Here is a 10,515-nt window from a genome sequence, read left to right as displayed (position 1 = left end):
CAAGTCACTTAACCCTCCATTGCCTGCCACATTGAGCCTGCAATGAGTGGGAAAAAGTGCGGGGTACAAATAAAAAAAAAAAAAAACATCCAACACATCAGCCTATCTTTCACCAACTAATAGGAATTAGGTGTAGGTGTCTCATTAAATCCCCATCTCCACGTGCTCTACTTTGAAGTCACTGGTAATCAATAGACATCATCACACATGTAAATGCTCACTGTCACCAATGCCTGAATGAAGACTATTCCACCCATTACAAGACACTGGAAAAATTCCAGAAACTGTCTTTTATCTTATACTTTTACTTTACAAAAACACAAAATTAAATAGAAAAACAAAACACATTGTATTGGAATCAGAAAGCAAAAAAGCAGAAAATAAAAACTGGCTAGCAGATTTTTCAAACAGCACATGAACCCAAACGCTTCTAAGTATCAGCAGACATTTCCTTCCTATTTCACTGGATGCTCCGATATCAGGTCCTCCATCGATCAGGACGATGGGAAGAGTCAAAAGCAGAGCAGTGTTCCTGAGTACAGGCTGAGGGGTAGGGTGTTGGGGCTCAGGGTCCTCCGACTGGTTGCAGTGTGAGGTATAAGCTGGAGGGCCCAGGGGAGTGAGGTGTATTGTTGAAACTGGACACTCTCTCCAGAATCAGGCGGGAGAGTGGCAGGGTGGGAATACCTGCTGCTAAGGACAAGAGTTTTGCTCATGGGGTGGGGACAGAGAGCTCCCCCATTCCTTTACAAAAAGGAGAGAGAAAGGACACGGAAGAATTCACATCTTTCTTCATACATACACATTGCTATGCTTAGGATAATAAACTTCATGTTATGAGCATTAAAGATCCTGCCAACCCCTAACCCTCGCCCTTCGAGGAAAAGACATTTTATTGCTTGAGGGCTGCAGGGCAGAGGAATGCACTTAGGCAGAAATGACCTCGGTATCACAGCCGATTAGGAGGAGAGGGCCAGCGAGGAGGTGGCTGGGCGATTCCTCTTCTCTCTCCCCACCCTATACACTGAGGATCTGTTTCCTCCTCCTCCCTCCACCGACTGCTGGGATTCCCCAGGCCCCTGTTCTTTTCCTGTGAACAGAGACCAGGAATTCCCACCTTTTTCCTCCTTTGTGCTCCTTCAAGTTGTCGAAGTGTCCTGTGGATAGTTAACACTGAAGATTTCTCACTGCAGTTTAAAAACAAGTAAATCTACGTCCTCTGTGCTCCTCTTCAGGTCATTTAAATAAATAAATAGTAGACAATAAAACCCATCTAGTAAAGGTTAATGATAAAGTGAGGTGAGCTCAGCCGAAGCGCTCTCGTACCAACAGCAGTAACTTCTTTTTGCCCTTGTAAGTCTGCTTCAAGTTCTCCAGGAACTGGCTGAACTGCAGGTGGCCATTGGGAGCCAGGAGGAAGGTTTCGTGTGCTTTGCACAGGAAATCAATGAAATCTGTGTAGTGTCGTGGGCTGATGTGAGTGAGCCGTGAGTGGGTGGTGCTGATGTAGGCAGCAATAGCCGCATCCAGCAGCTGGCAGAGCGGGGCTTTGTCCGTGCTCAGAATCTTGCCGGCGCTCCTGCGGCTGGGCAAAGAAGGCAAGGTCCAGCGTCGCAGGATGTCTGAGAGCACTGGTGCACACTGCACACTCTGGATCACCAGTGGTACTAGTGCGGCCAGCTCACTCTTTCCCAACGACTGGCTGAGGGAGCAGGCCCACAGCACATCATTCACAGCTGGATGCGTGTCCTGGTTGAAGGCGATATTGAGGTGGGAGAGTGCCAGGGTGGCTAGTTTGTAGGCACGCAGAAGCAGACCACGATGCTCCATGTATCGTGCCACTGTGAAGAGGTGCGAGTGGCCCATGCCAGCATTCGCCGACTCAAGTACAATCTGGTAGGCAGCCTCGAAGGCAGCGTGGTTCTTCTCACATAGCGTCAGGGCAGACAGAGCACAGTTCTGAGGGTCCCTCCTTGCGCACTGCACAGCGACAGTTCGGGCACAGCTACAGATCTCTTCCCGCTGCGCAAAGTCTAGATTCAGCCGCAGTAGTGTAGCATGGGTGGTGCCCGTCACTGCCACTATCGTAGTGGCTTCGATGGGGGTAAAGAGCGAGCACCAGTTCTGCATAATGTTCATCAGAGCCTGGACTCCTGCAAAGAAACAGCAGGGTGAGAAATGAACCAAAGGCATTACATCATAGAGGGAGGGGGGAGGGGTACACAAATAAACTGCTGAGGGCCACTCGGGAGTCTTAAATAGACACAAACCTTGTCTATTCCATTTTCTTTCACTAATGCTCGATTCTTTATGCTCATTTGTTCTCTGTGTGGCCGGCAGTGAGAGCAGAAGTATGAATGTGTCATCACACTGATATCTGAGATCAGTTCCTTCCCTTTTCTGTTCAGGAGATCCCAGAGGTAGATTTAAGAAATGTACTAAGGGGCAGATGCAGCAACCAAACGTAAAAAAATCGAAATCGTTAAAGTCCCTAATGATTTTTAAAAAACGAAGAATGCACCAAAAAAAAGTCACACATGCTCAGATCGGTATTCAAACGTACAATGTATCAAAGAATCACAATACACATCGGTAATCGGCCCCTAAATCATGCGCAGAGCAGCCAAGCGTTTTGCTGGCTGCTCTGCGCATGCTGCAAACGTAAAAACAAACAAAAAAAAAAAGCCACAACACATACACGTGGCTACCCGGTCAGCAAAATCCAAAAACAAAGGATCGGGAGGGGGCAAGGGCGCTCATCAGGAGCGTCCTGTATGGACGGCCTTGCCCCCCCCCCCCCCCCCGCTGCTCCCCACTTTCCGCCGCTCCCCCCCCCCCCCCCGAAAAAGCAAAATGCTAGCTGGCTGCCCCGGTCCCCCTCCCTTCCTGTTCCTGTGTTCTGCAGAGCTAACTCCGCCTCCCGTCATTCTTTCGCACCGTGCCCCGTCCCCGCTGCCCCCCCTGAGGTCGACTACGCCGCTCCCCCCCTCCACCGAGACCCCCCTCCCTATTAACGACCCGAGCAGCGCCTCTCACCTCTTTCAGAAGCGCTGCACGGGCAGGAAGATCTATTGTGTTGGTTGTAGAGTCTCCATGACGTCTCTTCTAACCTGGCCCAGTACGTCAGAAGGAGGTGGGGCCTGGGCCAGGTTAGAAGAGACGTCATGGAGACTCTACAACCAACACAATAGATCTTCCTGCCCGTGCAGCGCTTCTGAAAGAGGTGAGAGGCGCTGCTCGGGTCGTTAATAGGGAGGGGGGTCTCGGTGGAGGGGGGGAGCAGCGTAGTCGACCTCAGGGGGGGCAGCGGGGGCGGGGCACGGTGCGAAAGAATGACGGGAGGCGGAGTTAGCTCTGCAGAACACAGGAACAGGAAGGGAAGGGAGGGGGACCGGGGCAGCTAGCATTTTGCTTTTTCGGGGGGGGGGGGGGGGCGGCGGAAAGTGGGGAGCAGCGGGGGGGGGGGGGGCAAGGCCGTCCATACAGGACGCTCCTGATGAGCGCCCTTGCCCCCTCCCGATCCTTTTTTTATTTGATGTGTTTTCTGACGTCCTTTGGACCAATCACAGCGCTTTTAGCTCTGCTAATGCGCTGGGATTGGCTCAAAGTTTGTTTATTTTTTCACTTTTCTATTTTTCCTGGCACAGAGCTGTCCTAACGAGAGGTCCAGACCTCTCGTTAGATTTCCTGCCTTTTTCCTGCGTAAAGCCAATCGGAAAAGGTTAGTGCATGTCGTTTCAATGGGATTTTCACACTAATTGCTCATCTCCATTCCGTTTTCGTTAGCTGCTGGCTTCCTCGGTAAAAGCCCTTTGATGCATGCAACGGATCAAATTTTCCTCGTTGGAGGGTCATTAAAGGCTCATTTAGCTTTAGTGCATCTGCCTCTAAGTGTAATTGCAGTCTGGACTACTGTCTTCAGTTATGGGAGACAAGACAGATACTTGCAAGACCTGTATGCAGAGCAGTGAACAGGATCCAAATCACAGAAACACACCTGCCCACATTGCCTCTTGTTAAATGAGACAGTGTCTGCTGTAAGAATATAATTCCTGTATGATTGTGAATATTCATGACACCAGCCAAAGGCATGATGGGAATAGGAAAGAAAAGACCAGCCTCCCAACACCCACTGGGGGGGGGGGGGGGGGGAGGAGGAGGGAGAACGCTGATCTTTCCCCAGTGAAGGTTTAGATGCAGCACAAGAGTGCAAGGAGCAACTGCTGGATGGGAGGAGTGGTGGGGATGTCCCTGTAGGAGTCCTTTCAGCTCTTACCGATCTCTGTGGCACAGCTGACAAGCCACCGGACCATCTCCCGCCGCCGCCAGGTCATGGTGGTCAGTGTCATTCGCACTACCTGTAAAGAGAGACCCCAAATATTCTGTGTATTAAACAGTATTTCTGCCTCATGCCATACTACGCCCCCAAAGTGTGCACCTCCCTGTGCCACCCACACCTCACCATCTTCATAGAGGGGAGGAACATTAATCTAGTTTCTATGACTGACTATCTGAATTCAAGAAAGCTTGGGACAGGTACACAGGATCTGGAAGGGAGAGTAGATGGCATGGATAGGCTGTATGGTTTCTATGTTTCTATCTAATCCAATTTTAGTCTGCCACTGAACATACAGGTAAATCTTGCTGAACAAAGCTCGGCAGCATTTACCTGGGTAAAAGTGAATAAATCCAACTGCATGACGATATCCACTTTATTTTAGAATAGGTGCAGGACATGACCAGAGTTGTCTGGCTAAAACTCTTAACTGTGCTACTGCAAAAACATTCTGGATTCAGCTAAATTTTGTGCAGCCAAAAAAATTGGAGGGGGTGAAGGTTTCAAACACAAGAAGCTAACAAGTAGGTAGCTTATTCCGATGACTCAGGATGGTCTACAATTATGCGATTAATGTTACATGGCGTACAAGCACGGAGCGCACAAACTTATGAACACAACCGGGACACCTCCAACCTCCTCTGAACTTATGTACACCTATTTGACACACAGCTTTTGAGTTATGCAAATATAATTTAGCTGCTGCGAGGGGTGTGAAAATTAAACATCATAGTTAAGCAGACAAGTCTTGAATGAGCCCTGTTTATCAGATCTCCGTCTCTCACCTCTTGCTCAGGGTCTTACCTGTAGGCCCAGCTCCAAGGACAGATTCAGCAGGGTGCTGTCTGGTGGGGCGTTGGCAGGCGTAGCTGTCTTACAAGCATCCTGCGCAAGCTTAAAGAGCAGTGCTGGTGAATGTATGTTCTGCTGAATCGATGCCAGCACAGTGTGCAACCACTCAGGGTCTCCTGCAGGAAGGGGAAGAAAGGGCAGGGGGGCAATTAGTTCAGTGCTCCTGCAGGAAGGATGGGCTTCTCATCAGCTACTGCCCAAAAGAATCTTTGGAGACTTAACTCTCCCAGGGTCTTCTCTTCAGAGTCCCCTAGGCAGGACCTGTTCTTCCATGCCCAGCCCCCAGTGCTCTCTGCACAGACATAGGATCTGCTCTTCCAAGACCCCCCCCTTAACTCACTATGATTGAAAGAGAATCTACACCTAATCTAATCTGGGTTTTACATACTTGTTCCAGTAGGGATTCACGGTGATTTACATTGTAATCTAAAAAGTGGGAAGAAGCTTACCTCTTCCAGAGTTCAGTTCAAAGGCCTGTCACACTCACAGCTTCATGCTAACATTAAATTTCCACCTGCAGGTGTCTTCCAGCATTAACTGCCATGCTGCCCTCTTCCCTCCTCCCTCTCCACAACAGAAGCTTCCATTTAACAGGGCCACAGCTCGATGACCTGATTTTGTTCTCTCTGTGCTGTTTGGCTGCCGTCTCCATCACACTAATGTCTGAGTGTTTATGTAAACCAGCCTTGGGCATTTTCATTAAGGAAGGGACACTTTCATGTATTTCAGTGTTTTACACCTGTCCCCACCATCTGACATTCCTCTGGTTCTGTGGGAGATGTGCACTCATGTGTGCTACTAACTGATAGGGAACTGCTGAACTAGCAGGTGAAGACTTCTTCTTCCTTTGCTGCTCTGACAGCCAGAACTCTTCCAAGCTCTGTAGCCAGTGGCAGTGTCCTTGAGCTGTTGCTACCACTGCTGACCCACACCTGTAAATACTTGGTTTTTCTGCATACATGAAAACTGAGCCTGTATGGGGGGGTAGCAATGGCGGCAGCAGCAGCTTGAGAACATAAGCCACCAGCTGCAGAGCTCTGGCTGCCGGACCAGAGGAGGTGGTCTTCAGCTGGCACAGTTTGGGGATCCCTGCCAGCCACAGCATGGGTGATGGCTAATTTTGGGGAGTCTGAGCCCAAAGTGAGGGAATGACACAGCCCCCCCCTCCCCCGTAGTGATACTACCAATTATGTTCAATAAAAAAGGAAGTGCATTTCTGTTTTTATTTCTTTAGTGTTACAGTATTGCCAGGTTTCAGTTTTGGTGTTCATATTTCCATTTTTCTAATTTCTGATCCCTTGTTCTGTATTTGGTGAAGGCCTGTCTTTGTTTTGTGTGCGAAGAAGTCATTTAAAGTTGTTTCGTATGTGGCAGCAGTAGTGGGGAGGGGGACCCCCTCTGTCTAAAACCGGCCCTGTTAGGTGTTTCATTGGTAATATGCTGACAGTGTATTGTATCTGTGTTATTTGAATGTTCTAATGCTGCTTATTAGGTGTTTCACTGGTATTATGTGACACTGAAGCGAATGCTACATACCTGTAGAAGGTATTCTCCGAGGACAGCAGGCTGATTGTTCTCACTGATGGGTGACGTCCACGGCAGCCCCTCCAATCGGAAACTTCACTAGCAAAGTCCTTTGCTAGCCCTCGCGCGCATGCGCGGCCGTCTTCCCACCCGAAACCGGCTCGAGCCGGCCAGTCCAGTATGTAGCAAGACAATACACTTCAAGGGAAGACACAACTCCAAAGGGGAGGCGGGCGGGTTGGTGAGAACAATCAGCCTGCTGTCCTCGGAGAATACCTTCTACAGGTATGTAGCATTCGCTTTCTCCGAGGACAAGCAGGCTGCTTGTTCTCACTGATGGGGTATCCCTAGCCCCCAGGCTCACTCAAAACAACAACCATGGTCAATTGGGCCTCGCAACGGCGAGGACATAACAGAGATTGACCTAAAAAATTTACCAACTAACTGGGAGTGTAGCCTGGAACAGAACAAACAGGGCCCTCGGGGGGTGGAGTTGGATCCTAAAGCCCAAACAGGTTCTGAAGAACTGACTGCCCGAACCGACTGTCGCGTCGGGTATCCTGCTGCAGGCAGTAATGGGATGTGAATGTGTGGACAGAAGCCCACGTCGCAGCTTTGCAAATTTCTTCAATGGAGGCTGACTTCAAGTGGGCTACCGACGCAGCCATGGCTCTAACATTATGAGCCGTGACATGACCCTCAAGAGCCAGCCCCGCCTGGGCGTAAGTGAAGGAAATGCAATCTGCTAGCCAATTGGATATGGTGCGTTTCCCTACAGCCACTCCCCTCCTATTGGGATCAAAAGAAACAAACAATTGGGCGGACTGTCTGTGGGGCTGTGTCCGCTCCAGGTAGAAGGCCAATGCTCTCTTGCAGTCCAATGTGTGCAGCTGACGTTCAGCAGGGCAGGAATGAGGACGGGGAAAGAATGTTGGCAAGACAATTGACTGGTTCAGATGGAACTCCGACACGACCTTTGGCAGGAACTTAGGGTGAGTGCGGAGGACTACTCTGTTGTGATGAAATTTAGTGTAAGGGGCCTGGGCTACCAGGGCCTGAAGCTCACTGACTCTACGAGCCGAAGTAACTGCCACCCAGAAAATGACCTTCCAGGTCAAGTACTTCGGATGGCATGAATCCAGTGGCTCAAAAGGAGGTTTCATCAGCTGGGTGAGAACGACATTGAGATCCCATGACACTGTAGGAGGCTTGACAGGGGGCTTTGACAAAAGCAAACCTCTCATAAAGCGAACAACTAAAGGCTGTCCTGAGATCGGCTTACCTTCCACTTGGTAATGGTATGCACTGATTGCACTAAGGTGAACTCTTACGGAGTTGGTCTTCAGACCAGACTCAGACAAGTGCAGAAGGTATTCAAGCAGGGTCTGTGTAGGACAAGAGCGAGGATCTAGGGCCTTGCTGTCACACCAGACGGCAAACCTCCTCCAATGAAAGAAGTAACTTCTCTTGGTGGAGTCTTTCCTGGAAGCAAGCAAGATGCGGGAGACACCCTCTGGCAGACCCAAAGAGGCAAAGTCTACGCCCTCAACATCCAGGCCGTGAGAGCCAGGGACTGGAGGTTGGGATGCAGAAGAGCCCCTTCGTCCTGCGTGATGAGGGTCGGAAAACACTCCAATCTCCACGGTTCTTCGGAGGATAACTCCAGAAGAAGGGGGAACCAGATCTGACGCGGCCAAAAAGGAGCAATCAGAATCATGGTGCCTCGGTCTTGCTTGAGTTTCAACAAAGTCTTCCCCACCAGAGGGATGGGAGGATAAGCATACAGGAGGCCCTCCCCCCAATCCAGGAGGAAGGCATCCGACGCCAGTCTGCCGTGGGCCTGAAGCCTGGAACAGAACTGAGGGACCTTGTGGTTCACTTGAGATGCGAAGAGATCCACCAGGGGGGTGCCCCACGCCTGGAAGATCTGTCGCACTACACGGGAATTGAGCGACCACTCGTGAGGTTGCATAATCCTGCTCAACCTGTCGGCCAGACTGTTGTTTACGCCTGCCAGATATGTGGCTTGGAGCACCATGCCTTGACGGCGAGCCCAGAGCCACATGCTGACGGCTTCCTGACACAGGGGGCGAGATCCGGTGCCCCCCTGCTTGTTGACATAGTACATGGCAACCTGGTTGTCTGTCTGAATTTGGATAATTTGGTGGGACAGCCGATCTCTGAAAGCCTTCAGAGCGTTCCAGATCGCTCGCAACTCCAGAAGATTGATCTGTAGATCGCTTTCTTGGAGGGACCACCTTCCTTGGGTGTGAAGCCCATCGACATGAGCTCCCCATCCCAGGAGAGACGCATCCGTGGTCAGCACTTTTTGTGGCTGAGGAATTTGGAAGGGACGTCCCAGAGTCAAATTGGAGCAAATCGTCCACCAATACAGGGATTCGAGAAAACTCGTGGACAGGTGGATCACGTCCTCTAGACCCCCAGCGGCCTGATACCACTGGGAGGCTAGGGTCCATTGAGCAGATCTCATGTGAAGGCGGGCCATGGGAGTCACATGAACTGTGGAGGCCATGTGGCCCAGCAATCTCAACATCTGCCGAGCTGTGATCTGCTGGGACGCTCGCACCCGCGAGACGAGGGACAACAAGTTGTTGGCTCTCGCCTCTGGGAGATAGGCGCGAGCCGTCCAAGAATCCAGCAGGGCTCCGATGAATTCGAGTTTCTGCACTGGGAGAAGATGGGACTTTGGGTAATTTATCACAAACCCCAGTAGCTCCAGGAGGCGAATAGTCATCTGCATGGACTGCAGGGCTCCTGCCTCGGATGTGTTCTTCACCAGCCAATCGTCGAGATATGGGAACACGTGCACCCCCAGCCTGCGAAGCGCCGCTGCTACCACAGCTAGGCACTTTGTGAACACCCTGGGCGCAGAGGCGAGCCCAAAGGGTAGCACACAGTACTGGAAGTGGCGTGTGCCCAGCTGAAATCGCAGATACTGTCTGTGATCTGGCAGTATCGGGATGTGTGTGTAGGCATCCTTCAAGTCCAGAGAGCATAGCCAATCGTTTTGCTGAATCATGGGGAGAAGGGTGCCCAGGGAAAGCATCCTGAACTTTTCTTTTACGAGATATTTGTTCAGGGCCCTTAGGTCTAGGATGGGACGCATCCCCCCTGTTTTCTTTTCCACAAGGAAGTACCTGGAATAGAATCCCAGCCCTTCTTGCCCGGATGGCACGGGCTCGACCGCATTGGCGCTGAGAAGGGCGGAGAGTTCCTCTGCAAGTACCTTCTTGTGCTGGAAGCTGTAAGACTGAGCTCCCGGTGGACAATTTGGAGGTTTTAAGGCCAAATTGAGGGTGTATCCCTGCCGGACTATTTGCAGAACCCACTGGTCGGAGGTTATGAGAGGCCACCTTTGGTGAAAAGCTTTCAACCTCCCCCCGACTGGCAGGTCGCCCCGCACGGACACTTGGATGTCGGCTATGCTCTGCTGGAGCCAGTCAAAAGCTCGTCCCTTGCTTTTGCTGGGGAGCCGCGGGGCCTTGCTGAGGCGCACGCTGCTGACGAGAGCGAGCGCGCTGGGGCTTAGCCTGGGCCACAGGCTGTCGGGAAGGAGGATTGTACCTACGCTTGCCAGAAGTATAGGGAACAGTCTTCCTTCCCCCGAAAAATCGTCTACCTGTAGAGGTAGAAGCTGAAGGCTGCCGGCGGGCGAACTTGTCGAATGCGGTGTCCCGCTGGTGGAGAGACTCTACCACCTGTTCGACTTTTTCGCCAAAAATGTTGTCCGCACGGCAAGGCGAGTCCGCAATCCGCTGCTGGAGTCTATTCTCCATGTCGGC

General features: G+C 51.2%; 1 protein-coding gene across 3 annotated transcripts in view; it reads right to left on the bottom strand.

The window, feature by feature from the left end:
* Window positions 1–283: 283 nt before the first annotated feature.
* The window catches only part of ZSWIM4 (zinc finger SWIM-type containing 4), a 59,642-nt gene continuing 49,410 nt past the window's right edge, over window positions 284–10,515 (bottom strand). For all 3 annotated transcript variants that reach the window (XM_030196893.1, XM_030196894.1, XM_030196896.1), the window contains 3 exons: window positions 5,141–5,304; window positions 4,277–4,358; window positions 284–2,153 (listed from right to left, as the gene is read on the bottom strand). In XM_030196893.1, coding sequence (XP_030052753.1) covers window positions 1,306–2,153; window positions 4,277–4,358; window positions 5,141–5,304 — 1,094 coding nt within the window. In that variant the 3' untranslated portion in view covers window positions 284–1,305. The remainder of the gene's footprint in view (window positions 2,154–4,276; window positions 4,359–5,140; window positions 5,305–10,515) is intronic.

Source organism: Microcaecilia unicolor, chromosome 3, assembly GCF_901765095.1.
Source record: "Microcaecilia unicolor chromosome 3, aMicUni1.1, whole genome shotgun sequence".
In the NCBI taxonomy this organism is placed as follows: Eukaryota; Metazoa; Chordata; class Amphibia; order Gymnophiona; family Siphonopidae; genus Microcaecilia; species Microcaecilia unicolor.
Note: the sequence above shows the minus strand (reverse complement) of the source record. Positions and strands in the feature narration are given on the sequence as shown.